The 14247-nt window shown below is 57.8% G+C and overlaps 5 protein-coding genes across 5 annotated transcripts; 2 read left to right on the forward strand and 3 right to left on the reverse strand.

Annotated features, from left to right (window-relative positions):
* Nucleotides 1-282: 282 nt before the first annotated feature.
* Nucleotides 283-1446, reverse strand: DL89DRAFT_227646 (putative ATPase family AAA domain-containing protein 1; the record flags this gene model as incomplete). The annotated part of the gene is made up of 1 exon (XM_040884861.1): nucleotides 283-1446. One exon carries the CDS (start codon nucleotides 1444-1446, stop codon nucleotides 283-285), a length of 1164 nt encoding a protein of 387 aa, XP_040739667.1.
* A 3068-nt stretch (nucleotides 1447-4514) lies between these two features.
* On the reverse strand, nucleotides 4515-6157 carry DL89DRAFT_270914 (uncharacterized protein). Its single transcript, XM_040888850.1, has 2 exons — nucleotides 5519-6157; nucleotides 4515-4806 (listed from the first exon to the last, which is right to left on the reverse strand). Exons 1-2 carry the CDS (start codon nucleotides 5865-5867, stop codon nucleotides 4673-4675), a joined length of 483 nt encoding a protein of 160 aa, XP_040739668.1. The 5' UTR covers nucleotides 5868-6157; the 3' UTR covers nucleotides 4515-4672.
* Nucleotides 6158-9261: 3104 nt separating this feature from the next.
* DL89DRAFT_212759 (SNF5-domain-containing protein) lies at nucleotides 9262-9873 on the reverse strand (the record flags this gene model as incomplete). Its single annotated transcript, XM_040884230.1, has 1 exon — nucleotides 9262-9873. A coding segment is annotated over one exon (612 nt), but the record flags the coding sequence as incomplete, so codon positions are not given.
* An 809-nt stretch (nucleotides 9874-10682) lies between these two features.
* On the forward strand, nucleotides 10683-11798 carry DL89DRAFT_100796 (uncharacterized protein). The gene is made up of 2 exons (XM_040882985.1): nucleotides 10683-10758; nucleotides 10855-11798. Exon 2 carries the CDS (start codon nucleotides 11012-11014, stop codon nucleotides 11573-11575), a length of 564 nt encoding a protein of 187 aa, XP_040739670.1. The 5' UTR covers nucleotides 10683-10758; nucleotides 10855-11011; the 3' UTR covers nucleotides 11576-11798.
* Nucleotides 11799-12625: 827 nt separating this feature from the next.
* On the forward strand, nucleotides 12626-14247 carry DL89DRAFT_100798 (uncharacterized protein). Its single transcript, XM_040882986.1, has one exon. The coding sequence runs from the start codon at nucleotides 12847-12849 to the stop codon at nucleotides 14089-14091; it is 1245 nt and encodes a 414-aa protein (XP_040739671.1). The 5' UTR covers nucleotides 12626-12846; the 3' UTR covers nucleotides 14092-14247.

Here is a 14247-nt window from a genome sequence, read left to right on the forward strand (position 1 = left end):
TCCACAATGCCTCAGCATACCTTCTTGGTTCGCATCGAGCAGTGGCCAAGCTGCCTGACTGCCACCTCCACCATACATGCTGAGCTCGGTGCTTCATTCAATCCCCTCAAGCGCTAATGCAGCATACATACAGCCAATCGCAGCGCTTTCTCTAATCGGTCCGGACTCATGCCCCCACATTCACGATTTCGGACTGGCCGACAAGTTCCCAAGTCACCAAACAAAAAGTGCGAAAAAGCCCCCATGCGCATCCGTCATCTATTGCTGGATCAACATGTATGTCTATTTCTTTGTGTCCTCGTCTGCCTTGACCGCTCCACCTTCGCCAAGGCCCGGAGAATCCCTGCTGGCCTTACTTTCTTCCTCTGCCGGCTGGCCCGCAAACCCAATCGTATGCGTGCGCTTCCGCTCCTGCGCCCCGTCTCCATATATCTTGTCCCACTTGCGCAGCTCCACCAGCGACTCCATCTGGTCCGACGAGCTGGCCGCCACCTTCTTCAGCGCCTGCTCAAAGTGCCGCATCCCCAAGCTGATCGTCCCGCCCACCGCCCTGGTCGCCCGTAGCTTGTCCATGCTGCCGTTGTCCCCGACCTCCTGCCGCACCCGCTCGCGCAGTGCTGCCAGCGCCGCTGCCACGCACAGATTCTTCAGATCCGATCCCGAGAACCCCTGCGTGCGCCCAGAGATCGCCGCCAAATCTACTCCCTCCTCCATGGCCTCGCCTGCCAAATGAATCTCCAGGATCTGCGCGCGCTCCTTTTCCCCCGGCAGGTCCACCAGGATCCGCCGCGGCAGCCGCCGCAGGATTGCATCGTCAAGGTCGAACGGCCGGTTTGTCGCCGCCATCACCATCACCCGCGATGCATTGCCCCGGCTCGTATTCATCCCGTCCCACTCGGCCATGATCTGGTTCATCACGTCCCGCCGGAACTTGTTCGGCTCGCCCGACGACCGCGCCGAAAACAGCGCGTCCACCTCATCGATGAACACCACGCATGGCGCCAGCTTGCGCGCAAGCGTAAATACCGCCTCTGCCAGCTTCTCGCCCTCCCCGACGTACTTGTCGTACACGTCGCTTGCCCGGATGTTCAGCACCACGCTGCCCGACTCCTTCGCCACCGCCTTCGCCAGCATCGTCTTGCCCGTCCCCGGCGGCCCGAACAGCAGGATTCCTGACACACCGTGCCGCTTCAGCACCCCCTGGCTAAAGTACTCCGGTCGGAGCATCGGCAGCGTGATGATCTCTTGCAGCGTCGTCACTGTCTCTGGCTGCACGCACACCTGCGAGAATCCGGTCGGGATGCTCTGCGGGTCCACAATGCTGCCCACTAAGCGCTGCTCATACTCGTTCAGCTGCTTCTTGGCCTGCTGGATCCGCTTCTTGGCCGACGGCACCGACGCTGGCGTCTTCGCTGCGCTGTCAGCATCGCCCACATCCTCGTCCATTCCATCATGCTCGCTACCGACTTCGGACCACTCCGTATATGCAGGTGTTGAGTCAGCTGCGGCTACGCTGACCACATCGGGCTTCTCAGAAGCCTCTGCTCTTGTGGCCGCACCATCTTCTTCTGAGGCAGCCGCAGCCACTTTAGGCGCAGCAGAAGCCACAAGCTCGGCGAGCTCATCCGGCGGCAGCACAACGTCATAGTCGTCCTCGACCTTGCGGCCCACCCCAATCTCGCCAAAATCGATCTGTCGTGCATCGTCTTGCTTGTCCTGCGGATACCCAAGCACGCCATGTCTGAGCGCCACATGCGAGTCGATCAACTGCGTCCACGCCTGCCTCAGATGCCGCGACCCCAGCACTGCCTTCTGTGCGCCATCAATCAGAATGCTCGGATCGTCCTTGATGTGCTCCAGTGTCAGCGTCTCCTTGATAGCTGCTGCATGTGCCAGCGACACCCAGCGGTGCAGGAACGTCTCGCCAAAGAAATACCGCCGCGCTGTGTCGTCCGGCAGACACCGCAGCATGGCCAGCAGCGGCCGATGGTCGAGGTGCCATGCGCGCGCCTGCTGCTTCAAGATCACCTGCATGTCGGATTCGTAAAACAGTGGCTTGCGCTCAAACAACACCTTCTGAGTGCCTCCGTCTGCTTCGTCGCCAGTGAGCCTAGACAGGTGCGCTGCTTCGTCTGCTGTCAGCTGCAGCCCAGGGATCCGGTACAGCAGGCAGATGTTGCGGATCACACGCGCATTGCGGTCCAGACACTGATCAGCCACCATCGACTGCCGCAGCGACCCAATAACCGGCTCACGCTCTGCATCGCCGATGCTGGCAAACTCTGGCACCCGCATGTCGCACGGCTCCGCCATCACCTTGCTGTTTGGTGGCGGGATTCCGACCCGCGCAAACAGCGGCAACTCTTCCGGCTGCTGCTGCTTCGCATGCCTCGACCCGCCACTAGACAAACCGCCCAGCGCACGGGGGAGCCGCCCGTTGCCAGGCGACCCGCCTACCTGCACGACCTGCACTCCGAGCCGCCCGTTGACAGCATTATGCATGTCCTCGCCCAGCAGACCCTCGACGATACTGTTCATGTTGCGCTCCAGCCCTGCGCCGCGATCGGCACTTGGTGCTAGGGCAACAGGTGTCGACGGATTGACATCAAAAGGCGGGAGTCCAGGCGGCGGTGTGTCCATGTGGAACCAGCTCGGATGCAGCAGCCCAACTACCATCACAGGCTGCGACTCTGCATTGGCATTGTGCTTGGCAACACACGCTGCCAGCCGCGTGAACAGCGTGTACCCGATCCGCGTGTTTAGCAGGTCGCCCAGATGCTTAATAGCCAAGATGCGCGGCCGTGCTGGATCGCCGGTTTGTAGGGTCACAAAATCCGTCAACACCCGGTCAAGCTTTTCGGTGGCCTCACGCGATAACGGATTGGTCATCATCTCACGCGATAGCACTGGCTCGCCACCTGCATCTTCGTCGGCCGCATCCAGTCGCTCACCAGATCCACCCCTACCAGAGCCGCTCGAAAAACTGGCCCGGATCGCATCTGCCACTCTATCGGCCACGCGCTTCCTGCTGTCAGAATCCCGCTCATTGTCGATACCATCGACATCATCCTCGTCTGATCGCGGCGATTTGGGTGAGCCTTCGGGCGACTGCGGCCGCTCAACCTGTTCGCTGAGCGAATCTCCCTCATCGTTGAACTTTTTGCGGGCGATCCCTGCAAAGAACGGCATACTACGGCCAGGCGCATCGCCAGATCCGCTAGTATCCAGATCGGGCGGCGGCGAGTACGGGTGGCTGACGATCGTCAGGTCCTCGAGCACTGAGTCAATGCGGGCTGTCAGCACAGCCCAATCGGGGATATCGATTGCAGTCAGCTGTGCACCTGTACGCCGGGCTGTGTCGGAAAGGAGCTCGACCGAGTAGGCTTCGGACCACGGATCCTCAGCATACAAGAGCATGTGGCTGCGGCGCACCAGCCCCGCAAGAACCGTGCTTTGAATATCGCTAAGGATCACTGGATCGAATGCGCGCTCGACGAACCCAGCACCCGTCTGCTCTGCTGGTGCTACGACGCTGGTGGAAGGATCCGACACCGCGGGTGTGCTAGCAGTAGCAGACCCTGGCTTATCCGAATTAGTCCTACTGCTACCGGGCGTCCTACCGTTGCCCCCTGACCCACCGCCGCTGCTGGCACCAAGTACCGGCTGTGCATGCAGCTCTAGCGGCTTCAGCTGCTCTACAAACGCCGCACGCAGCGCCGATGTGCGCCTTGCTGGATCAGCCGGCACCCCATTGCCGTTGGAAGTTCCTTGTATGTCCTTCGTCTCCAGGAGCTCTTTCAGCGCCCGTCGCCGTGCTGCTTCATTTGTCAGCTCTTTTGTGCGCAGCGCCGCTGCCTCACGTAGGCCAATCCGCCCGCTCCTCCACCGAGTTCCATCTATAAGCAGGCTTGGCTTATCAGTGCATGTGCGGGAACGCATCCACGCGATTGGATCTGCAGGCGGCTGTATGTGCTTTACCTTTGGCAGTCTGACTAATTGGCGTCATGTGGAATGCACGGCGCGGAATCTGTACTGTGGTCGCCCGCTTAATAGCGGCCGGGCTCCTCGCAGTCACAACAGCTCGCAGCATTCTTAATTTTCTGTTTCGCGCGCTCCAGCCTTGCTGTTTTGAATAACAAGTGTAAAGGGAATAAGGTTATGTAAGTGTTGTTTCGAATGCGCAAAAGGGGAAGAGGAGGGGTTCGGGACACATACCAAGAGCCGCAAGACTGGCACGCTGAGCCTCTCAGCTTGATGTGCATGGGTGCCCAGATACTTGCTGACCAAATATCAATTAGATTTTGTGATGCGGGCCAGCCGCTGGCAGATTCGGATCTATCGATCAAGGCGTATGTGAGGCGCTGGTGGCTGTTCCAAGTCATGGCCGTCTCTACCCACCTACAGTGTGCATGTTGCTGCATTGTCGCATAGGGGAGGTTCATGATGATGTAGCAGCAAATGGCGGATCTGAGATTCGCGATGGAAAATGAAACACAAATGAATTCAAACTAATAACGAGATCTAAGGAAAACAAGAAACGTGCTCGTGTACTGCTGGACACCGCAATTTTTGGCTTCGGCTATGACATAAAATAAGAGTGGATGAGGTGCGTGGAGATATAATGGATGAAGCCAATGGCTGGACATGGCCGCCAGCGATGATGGAGTATGAGCTAGCGGTCGACCGATCGCACAATATCAACTAGCTTTTCGACTTCATCGACAATCGCGCACATTGCCGAGTTGGCGTTTTCGAGCTCCTTTGAGAGGTCTTGGAGGACGCTATCGTACTGGTTTGTTACGCTGGCTACAGGATGGCAGAAAGTGCATATGTGTCAGTATTCACGTATTCATGTATTCACGTATTCATGTAGTGATATCGAGCGCACAATACCCGTGCATTTCGGCGCGGCTTCCTACCCACTGATGCTTGCTGTTCGTCTTGCTGCCGCGATTGCGGTATCATTTGCTGGGCTGATAAGGAGAACAGTCAAAATTTAGATGGAATGTTAATCAGTTGTAGCTGGTGATAGTCGCTCGTAGGAACTGGTAATAAACCGGGTGAGGATGGGCAGCAAATGGCAGCAACGGTAATTGACACAATTTCACGAGCGCGGGCGATCCTTTGTAAGAGGCAAGCGCCAAGCAATTGAACCCGCCATTACGCAACGTGTGCAATTGCGTGCCCCACCACGCCCAGGGACAAGCCGGAACACAACGGGTGTCGGGAGGCCACTATGCACCCAGGCCGGCATGTTAGCTGGAAGCAGCGACGTGCCAAGAGATCTTCCCGCAATTTACCCGGCCAACTCCCTGCCCGCCATGGGGGCTATTGTCAAAGAGTAAACAATTCATCGTTGCAATTGATCGTCGCCTCATCAATAACAGAATTAGCAAAAAGCAGGGGCAGAACAAAAAGAAGCCGGTGGCCAGCTAACAGGAGGGGCGCTTTGTGTAAGCCGCAGAGTGCGAGCTAGCACGCGTTGCTCCTCTTATGCATGCACACCGGCTATAGTTACCTTCAGAAGCAACCCGCTGTTCCCGAATTGCAGCCAGCTCTGCCTCAAGCTGATGCACCCTTCCCATCAAGTCATTGCGTCGCTGGATCAGCTCGCGCTCGCGCTGTCGCTGTCGTTCACGCATTCGTGCGGCCGCCTGCGTGTTCCTGCGTCGTCGCTCACTTATCAGCTGGCTCTCCTGCACCTCTTGCTCTTCAGCCATCGCCTGTCGATGCTCATCCGGGTTGCCGCGAGGAAGAATTCGTGGGTAGCTTATGCTTTTTGTAGCACCCCCGCTGGTGTCTCCCGGCTTCTGCTGCTGCTGCTGGTTCTCAAGGGAATTCTGCGATGGAGAGCGCGATAAAGACATCGTCTATGTGTGCGAGGGAGGCGTCTATGTTTCAATTAGATTCTATCAGATTGGTGAAGCGCAGGTGTCGTGGCAGGCGAGATATTAAAGGCCTGTATCTTTGTATCTTTGTATCTTTGTATCTTTGTATGTTGAGCAGTTTTATATCGTGTTCAGGCAGTGCATGATGTCATGTAAAGGGAGCGTAGGAAAGGAGGGAGAGATATGGCCAGCAGCTAAAAATATAGCAGGGTCTATGAAGGAAGGTAGTACGACAAATAATAATAAAAATTACACGGTGGAAAAAAGAGAGCGAAAAGGAGAGGGAATCTATCGTCAACAGGATTGTGAGGGGCTAAATAAAAGCGCCCTTGTTTTCTAAAACCCGTAATTACCAGCAAATACCAAACAATTATTGTAATGTGAACTCTGGTGCTGTGTAAAGCAGGACCCAGCATGCAACCTTACCCCTTGTAGAGCCTGGGCGGGAATAAATCAGCGGGGCAATGAAGGGGTGGAGAATAAGCACACCACCTAGGTCCTGATCGCGATCACTTTATATAGCAATCCAGCTCAGATATCCCCCTGAGCAGCGCCGATAAATAAAGACGCTTGTAGCACGCTAAACATGGCTAGTCGAAAGAGCGCTGTGCTACCGACCATCCTATTCATCAAAAGCCCTGGAGGCTGCACGCAGGCAATCAGCTATCACGCAACAAGGTGCCATCCACAGCAGCTGAAACTCAACGCACGGGTGAGCGGCCAAATATAGCTTGATTTGGGCTGGGAGGTCGGACAGCGGGTTGGGCTGGCTCAGTTTTCTTGGTATGCTTTTGTGGCCATTGCTGGCTTTCAAAGTGGCCACAGAACATCAGCAAAGCCGATACCCCACCCTGTGCCGCTGTGCTCACCCCCCTCCATTCCACTCTCCAGCACACTGGCCATGTTGTTGTTGAAGAGATTTTATAAATGGGACAACGACTGGATCAGTATGATCAGGACTGGTGACTCCCAAAGCGTGCGAGAGAAGAGTACCTCAGTGCCATGCAATCCCATGTCTGTGCAGCCAGCATTTCTTCGTGTCCTCTGCTCCAAAAATAGCCCTGGCAAATATTGCAAATACAGCAAAACAAACTGAAATACCCGAAAGAGTGGCAAAATCGGGTTACAATCCGGGCGTGGCAAGCAATTTATGAAGCGGAGCACAAGCACAGGTTTATCCGGGGGGGGGTTTGACCGGCTCACAGCATAAAACACCCAGGCTCCTAGCGCAGAAAATAGCCGTGCCTGCTGCAGGCATCATGAAACAGCAGGCTAAGTGCATGCTATTGCTTGAGCCAGGCACATAGTATGGCGAGGCGGGTTGTGAAGGCAAGCCCGGTCAGTTCTCCTTCGCATCGCTGCTCATTTCGCGAATGTATCAGATAGCAGCAGTCTGAGCACGCAGGCGCATCCAGATGACATTGATAGTCCGAGAGGACCAGTGTATGTCCCCAAGCACGAGTCAGGCACCAAGGGGAAGAGCCAGAAGATGCTACGATTTGTGGGAACCATACCTGTTTCCTCTAAGCAGCCAACAGGGGTTCGCACGCTCAAGCGCGGGTTCGCTGTAACCGCTGTACTATACATACCTTGATAGAGAACACGCGGATACAGCAAGTAGTATTACAGGCAGTGCGAAGGCCGTAAACCAGACGAATTTTTTGCCTGCTCCCTTAGTTGGCTGCAATGTGGGAGTATCTAGGAGCAACGGGTATCAGGATTCTGCCACACTCAATTATAGTGTGCTCTGTACCATGCGTCAGCTGCTTTTCGATGAGCGAGCCTGAAAGCAGCGAAAGTAAGCCGTCGGGAGTCGCACGTGCAATGCTGGACGGCCAAAATATACAAGGACAATTTTCTCTGAATTGCTGATATCTGGAGGCGCGTTTGTGGTAGAGGTATGAGTGTCCGATGTGCAAACCCGTATTCTATGCAGAACTGAATGAGGTAAGCATAACGTAAACCAAAGGAATAGCCGAAACACGTCACCCTCTCACGTACGGTGGTGTATAGTTCCGATATTATCGACTGAGAGCAATTAAAACGGTGCTGAAAACATTCAGGAGGGAGAAAAAAGAGTGCTGAAAGTCGTCGTCTGGCAAAAAGTGTAAATAAAATGTTCAGACAATGTGCGAAATTTTTTATGCTTCGCAGCACATAATTTGGCTTTAGTGAGTTGGCAGGCACGTCACCGACAATTTTGTTGGGCCCACAGGGCGACAACAGCGCCCTCCCATCGACATAGATTTATGTAGCCCAGTGCGAATCCAGCTAATAGAAGAGCAACAAAGATTCCCACCAGCTGCAGAGTAAATGCCTACTATGCATACCAGTCACTGGCTCTGCCCCTGTTTACCCAGCCCGCATTCCTGAGCTAGAGCGGGATGTTGGGGACATGCGTGATCCGTGGACACTGGAACTGGCAGCACCGCTCATCGTTCGATGTTTGCGCGCTCAACAGTGTGCTTGGTGTTGGGCCGCATACCTGAACGGTCTGGGCCGGGTTATCAGGCGGCCTTGGTATATGGTCCCCATGCACATCCATCCAGGCTTCTGGTTGAACCCGTGGTGTCGTCGTGTGTGCCATTGAGCGGGCAGCAGTTGTAGCGAGCAATTAGAGACCCGGCGCCAGGTTGCCCTCTGCTATGCCCTTGGCATGTGCACGCATCGGTGGACGCTGCTAAGGACTTTCTGCTTCATACGATAGTGCTTTTGTGCTTTCGAAACCAGCAGGCTCCGTGTGCAGAGTACTTCAACCAGCCCGCTAGCGCTGGCGGGCTGCAGGCTCTGCTGCTGACATTCTCGCACTATTGCTGGGCCACCAGCAATAGTGGAGGACGCTCCGCTAGAATTCCAGGCAGTAGGCGGGTAAACTGGTAACATGATAAATTTATTGGGAAAAGCTAGTAGGAGTACGATATCAGTGCTTGTTGCGGTACATGTCCTTGCGGTGCGAGGGCAGCTCCTGGCGGTTGCGCACCATCCAGGCGATTCCGCAGGCATTGCACAGCGTTTTTGGGCCATTCGGCCCTTGGCGCGGAATCGGGGTCCCGCTGCTGTCGCATCCACAGTGCTGGCACTCCCAGTTGCTTAAATCGACCCTTGTGTGCTGCCGTGGCGTTGATACCCGCGACGGCGTGCCCTGCTGTGATGTCGATGTGGCTGTTTGGATACGGATGGTCGAGTGCTGTGAGCGGCGGCCACTTGGCGAAGCCGTCACGTGTGGTGCCAGCGCCGCATCGACTGCTGACGTCGACAAGGCCGCCTGTGCATAGTATGCTGGGTTGATGCTAGGTGCCAGAACTGTCGGTGCGACCCCTGGCTCGTGCGGTAGGGCTTCAGGCGGCAAAAAATTGAACGATCTGATGTGCCCGCGCTCTGACCGACGCATGCGGCGGTAGCTGCGCTCCTTGTGCATCCACATGCGGTCGAGCTCCTCGGCCGTGAGAACCTCGACGCTGGGGCCCCACGCATTGGCCATGTCGGGAGGTCGGAATGCCGACTCAACTGGGTTCTGCCTAAGCCAGTGTGCGTCGCCTGCTTCAATAAGCTCCTTCTGCAGCCTCGCAATCTCCTCGCGCACGCGGTGCGCCACTAGCGGCGGATACTCGCCACCCAGCCCCAAATCGCGGCACAGGCACTTGGCAAACTCCTCGGGCTTGGTGTCTAGCGGTTCGAGAATGTCCCACTCGACGCGGTCCCGCAGCACATGGGAACCGATCTGGATCTCCAAGTTGAGAACCACACGCAGCTCGATGGCCGACACATCAGCGGAGTCCACAGTGACGTACTCGGCGACCTGCTGGCGGATCAGCTGGGCGATATGGACCTGTGCGCTGGCCTTGCCATCGGCAGGCAGCGCCAGGTCTGCGCAGTATATGGCCGCAAACTGTTCAGGCGTGATAATGCGCTCCTTTGCGTTCCACACAAACACGTCATGCAGACGGAAATCGCCAACCTCCAGCTCGATCCGGATAGGAACCAGCAGCTCGTCCTGTTGCGCCAGCCATTTTGCCTGGTCGTCCCGTAGATGCCAATGGGCCGTGCGACGCCGCGCACGCTTCTGCATTGCGTCGTATGCAGGCTGTACACCGATGCCGCTCATCGGCTCGGCCTCCTGCGACTTGCCGTCACGCGACTCGCTGTCGTTCTTTACCGACCCGCCATCGGTCTCAAACATCGATTCGGTGTCGTCCTCAACTCCGTACTCGTTCTCCGAGTCCGAGCTCCACTCGCGCAGGTTACGCCGGCTGCCGCGCGTCGACCGGGTGCGTGTCAGGCGGCCGCTGCTGGTAGTCATGCCACCATGGACACTGCCGGCGCCATTTCCGGCGCCTGTGGTGTTCCCGGATGCTGAGAGGACGAGCATGGCAGAGCCACCCTCTTTAAGACGCTCTACGTAGGCGCTGCCGAACAAGCCCATGCGCCGGAGCTGCTGTGCATTGGCAATCTGCGCGCTCTGTGCTGAATTCATTGTCCACGCTGTGTATATGTGTGGCCGGGCGCGTGAGTGAGTGAGTGAGAGACTGTATGTTGGAAGCGCTGGGAAGAACTCGAATTCTACAGACTAAAGGAAGGCAAAAAACAATGCGAATTTCGCCAGTGTCTACGCGAACAAGGCCACTATTTTTCCATCGCGGCTCGCCGACTTCCAGCATTCCGCGAGCCGAGCTGGGTTCCGGTTTTTTTTCTGGCCGCAGGCTGTGGCCGCAGGCAGATTGCATGTGTGCAAAATTTGGACTGGGGGTGTGCACATTTTTTCGCGTGCCAACCCCTGCAACCCGGGCAGCGCTTGTAGCCCCGACTCTCTCCTCTCCATACTTCTCCTTGCCTCGCTAGACACACAGAGCATTGAATATTTCTGATAAAGGTACATAGCACAGGGTCGGCGTCTGGCACCGGCGGGCGCAATCGGGCGGCCAAGGGAATGCAACAATTGATTCAGCCTTCCTTCTCCCAAACTTAGGAGCAACTCTGACATTTCCAAGAAGCGACACAGACCGTGGTTCCGTTAGCAACCAGCTCTAGAGAAAACCAAAACTACCAATAGGGATCAGACTACTGCTTGGCGTCTATCACTATCTCAAGTCTTTCGTCGAGACCGTTTATTACCAACTTTTGCAATGAGCGAAGCCGTGGCAGCAGAGGGTGAGTTTGCGTGGGGTCCGTACACAGAGCGCCTGAACGGGCTGGTGACAGCATCGCGTGTCAACGACCGACGCGCCCTGTTTACCGCCGATCTCATGCCACAGATCGCCGCGCACCCGCTCAGCGACAAGGAGCTGGTGGGGCTGGTGCGCACGCTCACACTGACGGTCTCTCGCTACGTCGACCGCGAGTCGCGCAGCCTCGTGCTGGCAGCGCTCCGGGAGCTTAGCGTCAAAAAGGCCAGCGTGTTTGTAGAGGTCATTGTCGGCGTGCTTGGGCCGATCGTGGCCTCGGCGCAGCCCAAGACCAGCGACTCGCCTGACATGGTGGGGCGCGACACCGGCGGCCAAATTCGTGCTGCTGACGTGGATCAACCTGGCGCTGCCAGTTCCGGTCACGCAGCTGAAGAAGGATCCGGCCGAGCTGGAGAAGAACACGGCGTGGGTGAAGCTGGTGGAGATGGCGGCGCTTCTGATCTGGGGCACTTCGCCGTCCAGCGCCAGCATCAAGGACCAGAAGATCAACTCGGTATCGAATAGCGCACATCACGATGTCTGGCGCACGCTGCGCTCATGCCCAGTCCTGACAGCGCCGATGCTGAGCATCTTAACGCGCCCAGCAAGCGGCAGCGAGGCAGGTGTGCTGATCGTAACATTGTCGGGACAGCGATCCGTCTGGCGGACAAGCCCGGCAAGAGTGGCGATGGCGGTGCGGCGCTGAAGCAGGTTGAGCAGTTCAAAGACACGATCGTTTCGTACATTGACAAGGTGCTGATCAGTGCAAAAGGCACCAGTTTCGTATGCCAGCGTAGCGGATCCTGGGCGACTTCTTGCGGCGGTTCGTTTGCAGCGGACTTCGACAAGCTGTTCAAGCCGTCGATTACCAAGATGCTGCTGCGGTCACCGGAAGCTGTGCTGCCGACGTGCTACTGGCTGCTGAAGTGTCTGAGCAACCGATGTTGATCTGGCCGCAGTATACATTGACATGTTTGCTGACCAGATCGCCAGCAACCTGCTCAAGAGCTCAAAGGACAAGGTGCGCGAGACCGCTGCCCTGCTGTTTGAGTCGCTGGCCAGCACACCGCGCTCGATCGAGGATGCCACCAAGGCGGCCGAGATTGCCACCAAGCCGCTGACTGCCGGCCGCTACCACGCAGGCAGACCACCGCGTAGTGTTCTACAATCTGCTGGGCAGTGTGCGCGCCGGGCCTGGCAACGGGTGGGCGTCGTCGGTGGCGATCTTGCCTGCTCTGCTGAAGATGACAGCCAAGGAGACGCAGGAGGCGCCTGTCAACGCAGTACTCAGCGCTATTGGCAGCCATGTCAGCGTTGTAATCGAGTATCTGCGCACGGCCGAGGCTGGTGCTGACGGTGCTGCGCAGTGGTGAAGAGGCGCTGAAGGCGTTCTCGGACGCAGCCAAGAAGGGCCTGGCGCTTCCGGACAAGTCGGCGCTGGTGGCGGCAGGCGTGGGCGGCCCAATGCGATCGGTGAACCCCTGTGGTCAGCAGTCGCGCCAGCTTGGCGGGTCGACCCACCTGTGGTTTGCGTCGTCCAGTCCACCCGCTGGTGCAGGCGCTGGCCGCAGTCGCTGTGAAGGCCGCAGCAAACCCGCTCCACTGCTGGCACAACCCTGGAAGCCCATGTCGGAGTAAGCGCTGGCCCTGCATTCGGCTGAGCCCATTCCCAATGCCAATGCCAACGACCTCATTGACCTCGTCACTGGTCCGAAAAGTCGCTCCTGCTGTGGGACAAGGTGTACCACAAGGCTGCCAGCCCACGCGAGCTGACGTGGGTGCTGCGTGCAGCCGAGATGCTGTTCAACAATGGCTGCAGCGACCCGCGTCTGGCTGGTCTGATTACCTGGTCTCTGTGCCGCTTCCCAGAGCCCACGCTGGCGACTACTCGGGGAGCCCTGCAGGTTGTCCAGGCAATGAGCACCAGCGATGCTGCCAGGCTGTGGGAGCTGGTAGAGCCAAGCTTTGTGGCTGAAATGGCCAAGTCGCTGGAGCTGGAGCGCATCAGGTACAAATGGACGGGGATTCTGGCGGCAGTCGCATCAGGAATCAACGCCGAGGAAGTCTCGCAGGAGAAGAAGAGCGACGTGCTGGTATCCATGGCCTTGGCGGCGCACCACCCGGCAGTTCTGAAGGAGTCGGGCCGCTCGAGCTTCTGGATTGAGACCATCCTGCGCGCGCGCGCGGACCCAGGTGAGCTGTGCCACGGGTTCCTGGCGGCACTGCGGCAGGCGATCGAGCTGGCCATGCAGGGCTCGTCTGAGGGCGGCCAGGCACAATTTGACTCGGCAGTCAACCTGATCAAGGATCTGGTGTTCATCGGCAGCGACAGCGTTGCGCTGCGGCTGCTCGAGTTTGCCCGCGAGAGCATCAATCCTGACAGCCTGAGCCTGGTTTCGCAGCACGACATTGCAGTGTGGCGGACTCCCAAGGACCAGCTGCTGGAGGACCCAGTTGTCGAGAAGGAGCGTGCCAAGCAGGGAGGCAAGAACAAGAAGGACGACTGGGAGGCTCAGCTGCGGGAGGAGCTGGCGCGCAAGCACAACAAGGTGCGCAAGCTGACCAGCGAAGAGCAGGAGATGGTTGACAAGCAGTGGGCCAAGGAGAATGCAGCGCGTGCCAAGGTTGAGGCGGCCTACCATGGACTGACCTGCGGTCTGGCGACCGTCAGGGCTGTGGTCCGCGGCAGCTTGAGTGTGGCCAGCACGTGCATGCTGGAGCTGGTGCGTATTGTTGTCGAGCGGGCTGTCATTGGCGGTGGTTCCGTCAGCGAGGCTCTGGCAGGCGAGGCGATCCGCGACACGCTGCTGGACATGAGCAAGGCTGCCGACGGGCTTGAGGAGGCGCTGCGCACGCCAATTGCCATGGGTCTGCTGCGGCGCGCGCGGCTTTGCCAGCGTGATCCCCCAGGGCTGGCTGTACGAGTCCATGGAGGACCTGGCCACGCGTCTGTACTACAGCCTGCGCGTCAGCTGCGAGCACCAGCCACTGCCTTCGGCCGGGTTCAACTTTTTGTTCCCGTTCATGCAGGCGACCTCTGAGCAAGGCGGCTGGGGCCGCAAGATCAAGCGTGGGGTTGAGGAGCACGACGAGTATGCGCAGATGGACCACGCAGCCGAGCAGCTGACGATGGTAGTGGCCATTCTGGGCTTCCACGCGCACTTTGGCAATGTCTCCGAGATGCCGCGCAAGGAGAT

The sequence above is a fragment of the Linderina pennispora genome (assembly GCF_002104995.1).
Source record: "Linderina pennispora strain ATCC 12442 chromosome Unknown DL89scaffold_28, whole genome shotgun sequence".
In the NCBI taxonomy this organism is placed as follows: domain Eukaryota; kingdom Fungi; phylum Kickxellomycota; class Kickxellomycetes; order Kickxellales; family Kickxellaceae; genus Linderina; species Linderina pennispora.

Excerpts from the sequence above, each read along its gene's own strand:
- DL89DRAFT_270914 (XM_040888850.1), bottom strand. The coding sequence starts at position 5,867 with ATGTCTTTATCGCGCTCTCCATCGCAGAATTCCCTTGAGAACCAGCAG. Across the intron at positions 4,807-5,518 it reads ACAGCGGGTTGCTTCTGAAG|CCAGCGTAACAAACCAGTAC; the intron begins GTAACTATAGCC and ends GCCATCCTGTAG.
- DL89DRAFT_100796 (XM_040882985.1), top strand. The coding sequence starts at position 11,012 with ATGAGCGAAGCCGTGGCAGCAGAGGGTGAGTTTGCGTGGGGTCCGTAC.
- DL89DRAFT_100798 (XM_040882986.1), top strand. The coding sequence starts at position 12,847 with ATGCTGTTCAACAATGGCTGCAGCGACCCGCGTCTGGCTGGTCTGATT.